The sequence below is a fragment of the Prionailurus bengalensis genome, chromosome A1, assembly GCF_016509475.1.
Source record: "Prionailurus bengalensis isolate Pbe53 chromosome A1, Fcat_Pben_1.1_paternal_pri, whole genome shotgun sequence".
NCBI classification, from domain to species: domain Eukaryota; kingdom Metazoa; phylum Chordata; class Mammalia; order Carnivora; family Felidae; genus Prionailurus; species Prionailurus bengalensis.
Window position 1 is genome coordinate 240,763,808 of NC_057343.1, and position 14,087 is coordinate 240,777,894.

General features: G+C 48.1%; 1 protein-coding gene across 1 annotated transcript in view; it reads right to left on the bottom strand.

The window, feature by feature from the left end:
• The window catches only part of PLEKHG4B (pleckstrin homology and RhoGEF domain containing G4B), an 81,270-nt gene that overhangs the window by 15,931 nt on the left and 51,252 nt on the right, over positions 1-14,087 (bottom strand). Inside the window, exons 6-11 of the mRNA XM_043602168.1 lie at positions 12,277-12,370; positions 7,142-7,228; positions 4,813-4,929; positions 4,450-4,548; positions 3,655-3,797; positions 2,812-2,950 (exon numbers count right to left, since the gene is read on the bottom strand). Coding sequence (XP_043458103.1) covers positions 2,812-2,950; positions 3,655-3,797; positions 4,450-4,548; positions 4,813-4,929; positions 7,142-7,228; positions 12,277-12,370 — 679 coding nt within the window. The remainder of the gene's footprint in view (positions 1-2,811; positions 2,951-3,654; positions 3,798-4,449; positions 4,549-4,812; positions 4,930-7,141; positions 7,229-12,276; positions 12,371-14,087) is intronic.

Consider the following 14,087-nt stretch of genomic DNA (forward strand, 5'->3'; position numbering starts at 1 on the left):
TAGCTGAGCCGGTAAGTGGAGAAAAGTTCACATGTTCGTTCTGCCTCTCTGCCTGGTACAGTAAATAAACTCCTCACGTGGTGGTTGAGAGCCTGGGGTGCAGTGCTGGGGCATGCTGGCCAGCTGTCTCAGAGCTTGACCCACTCAGGCCTGCAGGGGACGGTGCTCACTAAATGTCCACAGCACATGCAGATTCCCTGGAGGTGATTCCGCTGGGCTTCTCACGGCCTCATAGAAGTCAGAGAGGTGGGCCCCCCGGCCAGCTCCCCCTCCCTCTGCTCAGCCCAGCTGGACACGGTGCGCAGCCACCTTCTCAAGTCCAGGGTCGCTTTCCCTGTGCCTTGGGAGCTGTTCTCTACCAGCTGCAATATTTCTGACAATACTGCAGTCGTCCAAGGAGCAAACTACCAGCATGAGCCTGGTGCTTACTCTGCTTTTGCGTGTGTGTCCTCTGTTGTGTGCATGCCATCAGCCTGTTGTGGAAGGTCTAGTACCCCCACTGCTGCTGCGTGTTCTCAAGACAGAGCAGCTCCACGAGGCCTGGTATTTCTCTCCTTTTTCAAACCACAATTTGATCTACGTGGGAAAAACAAGGCTTTATTTTTAATCATGTGAAGGAGTCCAGCTCTGTGATCGTGGGGACACCGGAAGCAGCAGATGCCACTCAGGCACTGGCTCACCTGGTTCCGACAGCCCGCACACCCCATCCTGATGCACACAAGCGGTGCACCTTGAATAAATCAGAAGCAGCTGCATAGCAACGGAGGCCACGCCACAAGATCTGTGACCCCTGCTTTTACACACACGCTCCCTTCAGTCTGTGGATGGGAATCGACATGCTCTGGTTGAAGAGGGTTGACCACACGTCTCCATGGCTCATATTTGTAACTTTTTCATGGTTTATAAATGGAAATTAAGATCCACTGAAAAATAGATCCAGGGGTGCCTGGGTGGCTCAGTCAGTTAAGCGCCGTCTCAGGCGCAGGTCATGATCTCATGGTCTGTGCTGACAGCTCAGAGCCTGGAGCCTGCTTCCGATTCTATGTTTCCCTCCCTCTCTCTCTGCCCCTCCCCTGCTCATACTCTGTCTCTCTTTCTCTCTCAAAAATAAACATTAAAAAAAGAAAAAGGAAATGTTCTTTTAAAAAAAAGAAAGAAAAAAAGATCCAGAACTTTCCGTTTTTAAACTTGTTACTATGCAAAAAAAAAATCTTTAAAAAAAAAAGAAAAAAGGATCCAGAACGTTCTGTTTTTAAACTTGTTACTATGCAAAAAACAGAAATCTTTTTTAAAAGAGAAAGAAAGATAAAATGATCTAGAACTTTCCAGTTTTAAACTTGTTACTATGCAAAAAAAAAAAAATCTTCTTTAAAAAAAAGAAAGAAAGAAAAATGAATCCAGAACTTCCGGTTTTGAAACTTGTTACTATGCTAACCATACCCTAGAATCCTCTTCAGGCTGGAGGCAGTAGGACCCTGAGGGGCTGCCTGTGGGAGCCGGAGGGGCTGACGGTGGGCCTGCCTGCACCACACAGCATCCCGTGGCAAGATCACTCATGAACAGTGAATACGTTGGGGGTTAAGACTTTATTTTCATGCATGTTCTCATTAGATAGCAATGCCAAGGACACCTGGTTGTTAGGGGCCCAAGAAGAGGTTTTCACCATCGTGGTGATGGGCTGGATCCAAGGCCACATAACCGTATTTAGTGACACTGATGCACATGCAGAGAACAGAGATCAGCACACACTCTTTGTGGACAGAGTCATATAGAAAAATGTCCAATCTGGGTTTTTACAAACACAAGCAGTATGAGAGCCCCTGGGCAGAAGAGTGGGAAATGATCAATGGAGCGGAGGCCCCTCAGGGACGGGATCCCACCTCCAACCTCATGAAAAATATTCTGGTTGGATGGAAGATGTAATTGGGAAAATTCAAACCATGAAAGTCTTATGATGGACTATGTTAGTCATTCTGTGACCTTAAGGTAGCAAAAGCCATTTCAATCACAAGCAAAGTTGAGGGACAATGACAAGCTGGGGGACACATCTGCCATATAATTGGAGGCTCAGTGTGAGTAATATGCCTAGTAGTAAAACTTCTGACCTGCGGGAATTGGCCAGTGCAGGGAAAAGCCATTTGTTAGAGAATAAGTTAAAATAACAATAAACAGATGAAGAAAGAGTTCACCTCTAGCATAAAAAACCCAAACGCAAACAAGGAGGAGGCACTTCTTTTCACTTCAGTGAGGAAGGGGTGCTCCAGGCTGCTGCTGAGAATCTAAATTGGGCAGGCTGTTTGCAGGACCGTTTGGCAAATGTGTACAAACCTCACACACTGTGGGCCCTGACCCAGCCGTCTCAAGCCTAGGAACCTGTCCACAGCAAACGATCACGAAGTGTGAAAATGCAGTCACTGATGTGTATAAGAGGAGAGCCGGAGCCACGGGAGGCCTCCACATGCCACTGGGCTTGCTGGGGGTTCAGCCTGGGGATGCCCTGCCAGTGGCCATGCCCCCAACCCTAACTGCCCCAAAGGGACACATGGGCCTCCAGCCATTCTTGGCCTTGCCTCACACTGACCGCTGGCTGTGCGTGGGCTCCTGTGTCACATTCACTTACATGGAAAGAGCGGTTGATAAAAGCATAAGGATTTAAGCAAGACTGTGTGCAGGCTTCCGAAAAGCTTTTACATGCATATGTACACGGAGAAAAGTCCGGATTATAACACACTGCACGTTAACATCGGTTATTTCAGGTGCAGGGTTTCAAAATGTTTTTCTCTCTCGGTTCCTCTGACTGAAAGCACTTACCTGCCCTTGTCCCTCCTGCAGCACCCTCGCTTCCCGTAGCCTCTCCAGCTCCTGCAGACACCTGTTGGAGGCCAGGACCACCTTGTGGACCTCTTCGTCTACTTGATCGTACAGCCTGGAGGCAACCTCGATGGCATCCCTGGAAGAGAGAGTGTCAGAGAGCAACCCGCGACCACTATTTGTCCACAGGCAATCACCCAGCGAACGTGCTGTTGGTGACAACCTACAGCTGTGCTGACAGCTCAGAGCCTGGAGCCTGCTTCAGAATCTGTGTCCTCCTCGCTCCCTGCCCCTCCTCCACTTGTGTTCTGTCTCTCTCTGTCTCTCAAAAATAAATAAACATTAAAAAAAAGAAATCTTTAAAAAAAAAAAGAAAAATGGATCCAGAATTTTCAGTTTTGAAACTTGTTACTATGCTAAACATACCCCAAGTTAAAGAGTCACAACCGCCCTCTTTGCATCCCTCACATCTGACACAAACAGAATGCCCCAAGGAGGTCCACAGCCACAGCAGGAACAGGAACGAGCCCAGGAGCCACGAGTGCAGGTGCCTCCGAGGTGGTAGGGGTAGGGAAAAGTGAGCGAGTGGCACCCCAGGACGGAGTCAGAGAAGCATTCGGTCAGGACTTCTGACTGCTGAATCTCTGAATCCCATTATGATGAGTTTTGCCCTCCACTTGAGCATTCCAAGGAACCTGCTACTTTTTCCTTAGAGGATACAAGTGTAGACAGGCTCCCGTCCAAAGAGTGCCTGCCAAAAGGAAGTTTGAACAGCTGGGAGACGCTGCGTGTGGCAGAGATAGGCGTCACCCCTGGGATGCGCTGCCCCAGCATGACACTCACCGGCAGTCTTGGCCGGCACCGTGCTGCTCCCTCCTCAGCCGCGCCAGCACAGTGCCACCCTCCAAGCGGAGGGCGACCAGCAGTGCGTCTTCCAGCACACATTTCATTGTCTCCTTGTGCTGGCTGATTAGGTCTGTGACCTCCTGCACGGGGTGGGAGAAGCATACATAGAACCGCCTCCTCCATGAGGAGCGTTGGAGTGTGACCCGCACTCCCGTGTTTATCAGTCAAGCTGAAAGCAGGGTGGGCTGGCCGTGCCCACACTTGACACCAGCCCCAGCAGGAAGGCAGCGGAGTCCCAGATGCTCTCACCCAAGGATGGGTGAAACTTGGGGCAGGAGAAAGGAGGGAAGCTGGAAACTTGGCAGCAGGAGAGCCTGGCATTTGGACAGCGATGCACAGACCTCACCCACACACCCTGGAAACCCCAAGGCATCTCAGCCTCAGGTGTCTGGGCTGTTGAGGTCCTTCTGGACAGTCCACTTCTGTGTCCCAGTAGCAATCACTCAGGTCTCGGCGGCACACCAACAAATATAGTGGTGTTGTTTCTCTTCTGGGCATGGTGGGATTTTTTTGGTCACAATGGGGAGGAAGTGGGTTTTTTGGAAATCTTTTGCTAAGTGAAAGGGATTTACAAATCAAAAAGGGTTTGAAAATCTCTGCTAAGAATGGTGGGTTTGGCTAAGCCTCTATGTTCCCACCTGCCTACCTGTGAAATAAAATAAAATAATAAAATAAAATAAAATAAAATAAAATAAAATAAAATAAAATAAAGCAAAATACATGAGAACCTACCTGTGCTGTGCTTAGAGTCCTGTGGGTGTTTAGGGATCGGACTGAATTTTGCAGGAAAACAATGGCATCCTCACAGTTTGTGGTAAAGGGCTCCAGCTTCTACCGTGGCGGTAGAGGTAAGAGACGATAATACAGTTAGTGCCCACAGATGCACCGGGGTGCAGCACCCTCCCCACCCAGGGTTGGACTTCAGTGGCACTCCCAAGCCTGCCACAGTGTGGCTGTCCAACAGCCTGTGAATGGCAGCTGTGACAGGCGTGACACTCAGGGTGGGGACACCTGCTTCAGGTGTGAGTAAAAATATCTGCATGAGGAGAAGTCCTAGGACACTAGCGGGTACAGTGGCTGTAAGTTGCACCTTACCCTACGGAAGCAGATCCAGTCACTGTGGCTGTAGGGGAAAGAGCCATCGAGGTCTGCGGTCAGCTGGGAGCTGTCAACAAGTTTGTGCAAGGCCTTCAGGGAGCCCACCACCTCACACTGCCAAGGAGAAGTGTTTACTGGTTATGGCCACAGAGGCATCCATCGGAAGGACCACTGCGATGGCTCACTCCTGGAAGAACTACCACCAAGAGGGCTGAGAGGCAGGTTTAGGATCCAGTGACTCTACCTTGCTGGTGGCATTAATGGGCTGCATGTGGTTGGGCATAGGAATGAAGGTGTGGAGAATGAAAGGAAACGGCAGAAAAGAGAGTGATAGAAAGCTTCCAACTGAGACCAAAAAATGGAAAAATCAAAAAGAAAGAGAGGGCAAGATAACAGGGGAGATGGGAATGGGCAAGAGGAGGAAGGGATGGTGAGGAATCAGAGATGCGTCACTCTGAGAGGGCAGAGTTGGCCCTTCCCAGATGACTCCAGACAAAGTATAAGAACCACTGGAAAGCTCTGGAGGGTGAACAAAGCCAGACTTAGTGAGCAAGGCAACTGAAACGTTGATGAAGGGATCAGTGTGGGGTGAGCTCCCTGTTTGCATGGCTCTGGCCTGAAGGTGGGATGCCAACACATTGAGACTGGATTGACTAAGGCTCTGATAAAAAACAGGCATCTTTCTGGCCTGAAGATCCAGAAAATAGAGCTAGGGAGGAATGTGGACATTGAGTCCCACAAGGTGGAAAGCCAGGGAAAGGGAGGTCCAGTCGTATGTAAACCCTACCCAGGACTCTGGCTGACCCTGAACCAAGTATGCATGGGAAAGACTCTGGGCAGCTGAAGGCAAAAAGAAATGAGCTGGACCTACACAGGGGGCAGTTTTCAGTTCAAGTGCAACCAAGTTAACAGCATGCTAAAGGTTTGTAATAGAATCCAGAGTCAGTATAGTGAACAATACTCAATAGAATAGTCACATGTCCAGAATACAACACAAAATTACTGGACGTATGAAGAAGCAGAAAAAATGTGACTTGTTCTCAAGGGCAATGACAATCAACAGAGGTCAACTCAGAAAAGACCTGGATGTTAGAATTATTAAAGAAGGACTTTAAAGTAGCAATTATGACTATGCTCAATGGTATAAAGGAAAAATGCTTGCAATTAATGAGAGGATAGGAAATCTTTTTTTTTTTTTTCAACGTTTATTTATTTTTTTTTGGGACAGAGAGAGACAGAGCATGAACGGGGGAGGGGCAGAGAGAGAGAGGGAGACAGAGTCGGAAACAGGCTCCAGGCCCCGAGCCATCAGCCCAGAGCCTGATGCGGGGCTCGAACTCACGGACCGCAAGATCGTGACCTGGCTGAAGTCGGACGCTTAACCGACTGCGCCACCCAGGCGCCCCGAGAGGATAGGAAATCTTAGCAGAGACAGAGAAAATGTATTTTAAAACCTACCAGAAATTTTATAGATGAGAAATACAATATCTGAACTAAAAATTCATTGGATGGGCTTAACAGCTGAATGGAGGTGAATAGAGTATGGAGTTAGTGACCTTGAAGACAGATCAACAGAAACAATCTGATCTGAAGAAGAGAGAGAAAAAAATTGGGGGAAAAAAAGATTCTCAAAAACCTATGGGGCAGTATCAGTATGTGTAAATGAAATCCTAGAGCAAGAGGAGAGAATGAGGCAGAAAAAACATTTCAAGAAATAACGAATGAAAACTTCCTACATTTGGTGATAGACATAAATTTAAAAATTCAAGTTTACCCAACCTAACAGGGTAAATATGAAGAAAACCATGCCTAATCACATTAAAGTCAATTTTCTGAAAAGAAAGAGAAAATCTTGGAAGTAACCAAAGGAAAATGACACATACTCTATAGATGAACAATTATTTGAATTCCAACAAACTTTTCATCAGAAACTATGGAGGCCGGAAGACAACAGAACGACACCTGTAAAGTGCTGGAAAAACAAACAAAAAACTACTGTCAGGCCAGAATCCCATACCTAGCAAAAAACCCTTCAAGGCATAATAAAGAGTTTTTAGATAAAAGAGAAAGAAGCAAGAAGAAAGAAGAGGGAAAACAAATGAGGTGGATAAGAAAAAATTAGATTTTCACAAGTTTTCTGATATTTTGCTCTGTACGGCTCCTGCAAACAATTAGGGAATCACAGATGGGTTTTCAGGCTCTTATATGGATGCAGTCACAACTTACATGAAGCTTCCCATTTGTTTTATCTCATGTAGGTACTGTAATATTTACTTGTATGCATCACTCAGAGTCATATCTAATGCTGAGGGTCTGAAACTATTACCTGAATTATTCCATCCTTGTCAGGCCTAAATGCTGATTCTTTATTCATCAAGAACACAATACTATGAATTATGGGAGGAGCTGTGTTCTGAAATAAGAAAGAAATACTGATTAGCTTTGTAATTTTTTACTTCATTGAGTTTATAGAGTTGTCTAGGTTAGGTGGGTACTATTTCTTCCTTGGTACCTAGAATGCATAATATGTAATTGTGCCTTAAATGTAAGTTACTTGCTCTTATGAATTTTTAATGTAATCAAGTTTATTGGTTCTAATTCACATATAATAAAATTCACCCTTTTAACGTAGAGTTCTCTGAATTTCGATATAACTTATAGTCACGTAACTACCACCACAGTCAAGATACACAACAGTTTAGCGTCCCCCAAATTACCTTATCTCCTTTGTTGAGCCCACCAACCTCTGGCAGCTACTGATCTGTTTTCTATTTCAATAAGTTTGTCTTTTTAGGATATCAAATACGTATATTCATATAGTATTGACTTCTTTCACTTACCACAATGCATCTGAGATGCATCCATGCTGTAGATGTCAGTAGTTCATTTCTTTCTACTGCGTAGTAGTATTCCATAGCATGCATTCACCCATTCACCAGCTGGAGGACATGTGGGTTATTTCCAGTTTGTGGCAATCATAAATAAAGCTACTATAAACTCCATGTGACTGTGAGTTTTCATTCCTCTTGGTAAATATCTAGCAGTAGGATTGTTGGGTCATATGATAAATGCATGTCTAACTTCTGAAGAAACCAGAGTGCCTGTGCCATTTTGCATTTCCATGAGCAATGCCAAGCCCTTGCTATTGCCAAGTTTTGTTGTGTGTGTGTGTGTGTGTGTTACCTCATTCTGGTTTTAAGTTGCATTTCTCCAATGACTGCTGATATTGAACACATTTGTATGTGCTTATTTCCCATTCATATGTCTTCTTTGGTGAAGTGTGTTCAAATCTTTGCCCTTATTTCATTGGGTTGTTTGTCTTATTACTGGCTTTGGAGATTTTGTATATTCCAGATATATACAGATCAGAACTTTATCAGATCTGTTTTGCACTTTCTCCTGCCTCGCGGCTTGCATTTTCATTTTAGTAATGGTGACTTTTGAGGAAAAGTTTTCCATTTTGATGAAGTCCAACTTACCCTGTTTTTCTTTTAGGATCATGGTGTTGTCGTAGCTAAGAAATCTTTACCTGACCAAGGACACGAAGATTTTCTCCTGTTTCCTTCTGATGCTTTTGTAGTCTTAGATTGTACATGAAGATCTATGAGCCACGTGTAATTTTTTATATTGTATGAGGTATGTGTTGAGGATTTTTGCTTCTTTTGCATAGAGATGTCCAATTGTTCCAACCTTACTTGTTTTTTTTTTTTTTTTGATGTGTTTATGACTTTAAACAAACCTTTTCCGTTTCTGTTTGCTAGATTGTATTGAGGCCAGATTGTTCAGCAATGAAATTCTTTTATGTACATAGTGCTCCTTCACTCATATTACCCAAAGCTTTACTTTTTAATAGTTTCTCATAGTGATAAACAGAGTTTACACTCTTTGTAATCTCCAATTTTGATCCGCTATTTTGACTGGATAGGCCTCAGAAATTACTGATATTTTTTATTTGTATCAAATTCATCTTATATATTTACATTTTTATGTGACTTCTTGTGGATGACATTCCATAAATATTTGTTGAGTGAATAAGCCATAGAAAAACCCATAGAAAAATATTCTTGCTTTTTTATTTCATGGTCATATTCTATTTCTCTCACGCAGTTTAGCTACAATTTTCAGTTATAAGGAATTAAAACTACAAACAGTTTTGCAAAGTGTTTTATATTTCTCATCTATAACTCCTTGAGTGAATTTTTACTATTAGGATTTGTCGCTATTGCCAAGAAGTGAGAACACAATTAGTGCCTTAGGACAATTGTCGGTATCAGTTTGCAGAAGTTGTGCTGTGGATGGGGTAGGAATCAGCAATTGTTAGCATTTTCTTCTACCAAGAAAAGAAGAAATCATTAGTTACTTTTGGAAATGGAAAGCTTCTGATGGTATTTGAACTTTAATAATTAAAAAAAAGCTGAAGTATAGTTTCTTGAGGTAGTTTCTGTGAGAAAATTTAACTACTTCTGTATATAACTCAGAAATGAAATTGAAAATGGAAGCATAACCCTCAAACTCGAGCTTATGTTCATGCCTCTCACTCGGAGAACAAACCCTGCTGTTGTTGAGCCAAAGCCAGGGGGCTGGGAGGCCGACACCTGCCACAACGGGAAGCCTCCAGGCCTCAGGGCAGTCCAAATGCCAGCATCCAGACGACGGAAGAGAAGTTGACTTCCTGAAGTTCCTTACAAGATTTGCTTCTGATAAAAAGTTACAGATGCAGCAGAAGTTTCTCCAGGTTCTGCTTTGGGAGAACTGTGGGTGGAGGGGGCCATCTTACTTGGGGCTCATTGTCCCGCTGTGGGACCCAAGTGGCACAGGACTTAAGGGAAGTCTGAACAAATAGAAACGTCGGGAAGGGGTGTGTTTACAAAGATAAAAGGTAAGCGGTTCTGGCCGACAGCTGAAGGGCTCTAGACCTACACGTGGGCCCTGCCTGGGTCTCGCGCACAGCAGAACAAGCGGACGCTAAGCCTGTGCATCGGCAGGGAGGGCTCAGCCATCTCTGTTTGAGACCGGACACTTAAGTTGCAGGTTTTTATTGGGTGCCAAAGCAGTGGAACCGCCACAGTCCCGACTTCAGGAAACGCCCGCAGACGCTGCAGACTTGCGTCAGCATCTTCCCGGTCACGCAGCCCCGCTGTGCTCCAGGTCCCACACGCATCGTGCATATGACACAGCACGGCGAGGCGGCTGCGTGTGCAGCGTTCTTCCTAGGACTCGAGTAACCTCTCACAAAGTCAGTGCCATGCTGGGCGCAGCACAGGGACATCCTGCGGGAGCGGAGGTGGTGATACTGATCCCTCCGTACCAGCCCCACCCTGGGCACAGGGCCTCACTGTGCACCTGCCCGGGTGTGTGCCCACGATCCTGCCCTGGAATCTGTACCTCGTCTCTCGATACCGGTCCGGGAATGACAAGGCGCTATCAGAGTTCCCTGAGTCCCTTGCTGTGAAAGGTGCCCCAGCACAGCCCCCGCCGGCCTCACAGGGCTCTGGCCACAGGGTTCAGACTCGCCCCGCACGTGCCCCCCTCCCCCCCCACCCCCCCAGCCGGCGAAGAGCCAGAGGCTCCATCACCACCAGCTGGCCTGGGAGGGTGCTGTCCTGGGCCTGGCGGCAAGTTGCTGCTGGATTCCAGGCTTCCCCTGAAAACAAGTTTCAAGCCCTCCTCATCAAAAGCCGCCTCCAGGCAGTAAGGACAAAAGTGACCCGGATGAGCGGGGCTGGAAAAGGTCCGAGGAGGAGGAACCCTGGGGACCCGGCATATGAGAAGCAGGACCCCTTCCCCACGGCCACCCCTGGGGCTGAGGGTGGAGGACACTCTGAGGAGACAGCGCGGGCGGCCGGCAGGCGGAGGCCGAGAGACGCTCCCTCGCGCTCCGGCTGGACTCCGCTGGCCGACTGGGCAGCCCCCACACCCCCTCATCAGGACGGTAAGCTGTTCCCACCGGCACAGGAAGCAGACAGACGCTTTCTAGGAATCCGGTCACAACTTCCGGTTGCAGCTTCAAACTCAGGTCAGCCACAGTGACATTTTAGCTCGGTTTGGAAGGCAAAACCAAAGGAAAGTTGTTTTTCTCCCCTGCTTTCACAAGTTGCAACGTATAGGGTGCTGAGGTGATTAACTGGTGTGAGGCATTCGCTCCTGAGGAGGGTGCGTCTCGGACACACATAAAGCACACCCTACTGTCCACTCTGGTTGCCACGCCCAGGCCTCCAGATTAACACCTTCTTTCTGCAAAATCACAGGACGCCTGGGAAACCCTGTAGTCACCAACACGGCTGTTCGTCCTTTCGGCAGACCTTCCCTCAAAATGTTCGAAAAGCGGACATTCCTCTAACTTCCCAGAAGACTTCCAGCAACTTCTCAGTCTTTGTTGGCATACAAAATTGCACGTGGTTAAAAAAAACCAAAACAGAACCTCAAAGGGATTTCAAAGCCTTGAGCAGAATATGAGCATCAAATTGGATTATATCCTGGATTCTGATTTTTGAGCCGAACAGTCGGTTGAAAGCAGGGGAAATGAGCAACAGGGATTATGTGCTTCCAGAGTGCTTCGTGGAAACTGAATTTTAGCACGTCAAACCTGTCACTCCGCGTTAGAGCTGCTGACTTGGGCTCTGAAGGTAGGCACTGTGCACCCTTCTGCTGAGAGCCCGCTTCTCCCTCTGAAATGCAGTGAGCTCTGTTCTGAGAGCCAGCTCTTGCCCTGACCTGCACCTCTGGGTCGGCTGTTTCTTCTTCGGGAATTTGCTACTTCACTCGTGCGACAGGGGTCGCACCACCGCCAGCACCCTGACCAGGCACGTCCTCTGCTGCTAACCTTCCCCGCTGTCGTGCTCCCACCTAGGCCTGGCCTCCCCCAGCCCCTGCTCCACGCATAGTCGGCCTGCCTGCCCGGGGCTCTTCTCTCCTTTCCCCACACACTGCTCTCTAGCTGACCCCGTGCACTTCCAGATGTGCCCCATCCTCTACCATGGAGTCTTTCCCGGGAAGAACTTCCATTTGACGTCCCCAGACTCAGGAATCTGGATAGAGCGGTGACCCGAGTCTGGCAGCGTTAGCAGAGACCCAACAGAGAGAACAGCTCTTAACTGAGGGAGAAGGTGGGACCCCAGACCCCAGCACAGTGCTTTGCACATGACGCCGGATAGGAGCTGCTGTGGAGGGAAGGGGTCATGCCTGCATGGGCCGGTCCTGGCTGGTCCTCTTTTAAGGTCTGCAGTGGTAACCCCAGGAGGTGGGCAGGAAACTCCCACCTGGTAACTGCCCGACCTCGAGGGAGCACACTGTTGATGGATACAGGAGTGGGCTCTTGGCTGCTTTCGGTGTCTACACTCAGGACGCTCACTTCATCTTGAGATTCATACTCAGCTGCTCCTGGGTCATGAAGGCGCCCCTTGTGGCCCACACAGCCTTGAGATGCTAAGCCCCCCAAGGACAGGAGTTGCCCTGACTCACCTGAAGTCCTGCCAGGGCCCGGGAGAGAGCAGGCGTGGCCGGACCCTTGCGAGCGTCCACCAGAATGACCAGCCCCAGCTCCCGCACCTCCTTCCTGGAGAGAGAAAGACTGTGTTAACCATTGCAGGTGAAATCTCTTCCAAAATGAGCTTCTTCATCTCTCAGGAAGATACATCCTTGCCTAGATGCCCCTGGCTCTACAAGTTCGAGATTCTTGACACATGTCTATACTTTCTGAGGAATCAAGATGCTTGCTGGGTGGAGAAAGGGCAGTGGAGCCCATTGTGGTGGGTCAGTCCTGTCCGATAGCCTCTCCAGGCAAGTGGAGCTGGCCGCACGTTTGCATCTCCTGGGGTTGCTTTCTCTCCCCACCACCCTCCCCCAGAGCTTTGATTGTTTGTTCAGGCTTTAATACGACATGGAATTCACTCTGATGGCGTAAACAAGGACCAGGCTGTTCTCAAGACCAGTCATTTGGCTCATCACATTTTCAGAGCTAAAGTGGGACAGCAGAACATCATCTAAAGCTGAAAATACTGCCAGGTGCTTTTCACAACCCCACTTAAAAGCTCTGGGGTGCCTGGGAGGCTCAGTTGGTTGAGTGCCTGACTATTGACTTTGGTTAGGTCATTATCCCAAGGTTGTGGGATTGAGCCCCACATCGGGCTCAATGCTGAGCATGGAGCTTAAGATCCCCTCTGCCTCCCTTCTCACCCTGCTCGTACACTTTTTCTCTAAAACAAAACAAAAACAAAAAAGGGGACACCTGGGTGGCTCAGTTGGTTAAGTGTTGACTGCAACTCAGGTCATGATCTCCTGGTTTGTGGGTTCGAGCCCCACGTCAGGCTCTGTGCTGACAGCTCAGAGCCTGGGGCCTGCTTCGGATTCTTGTCTCTCTCTCTCTCTCTGCCCCTCCCCCACTTGTGCTCTGTCTCTCTCAAAAATAAACATAAAATTTTTTTTAAGTTTAAAAAAATGCTCTTTCCCCACTGTGATGATGGTAAGCTTTAGTTATTTTTTTTAAAGTTTATTTATTTATTTTGAGGGGGGGTGGGCAGAGAGAGAGGGAGAGAGAGAATCCCAAGCAGGCTCCATGCTGTCAGCACAGAGCCCGACACGGGGCTTGATCTCACAAGCCATGAGATCATGACCTGAGCTGAAATCAAGAGTTGGACGCTTAACTGACTGAGCCACCCAGGCGCCCCTAAACTTTAGATCTAAATAGACAAAACAATAGGCTAGGGCGAGGCGATGTATCTATTCCCAAAGTTTCTGTTCCTTGGCAACTTCTCCAGCCCCACCTTCCAGGACACTAATATTCTACCTCAGCCGTACGTGTGGGTGCTGGTCTGAGACAGCATGCTCACTCCGGCCCGCTCACACAAAGCTGGTCGAACTGCACATCACAGCAAAGCCATGTCCTGGCCAAAAGGGCGAGTGTGCCCCACAGTCAGGGTGTGTTCAATTTCGGCGTGGCTGCTAAAGAATACTTCTGAAGGGGGTGCTTCTCGGGGAAGCGAGTGTACTGAGGCCAGAGTAGAGAGTGGTGTTCCGGCATCAAAGCCGATTCAGGAAAGACAAGCTGGGAGAACACCCCCATCTCAGCGCCCCCCTCAGCCTGCCAGCTTAGCGCCCAGGCCTCCTCTGCTGCAGAAACCACGTTGCCTCCTGGTGGCTGGAGCACTGGAGTCTACGTCTCTGGGAGCGGTCCCGGCAGTGCTGTCAGGAGCCGGGCAGGACGCCCACTTCCACTTCCGGTGTCCCTCCTGGTCCCCAGTGGCCTCCCTCTTCTGACACCCCCACCCCGCTCT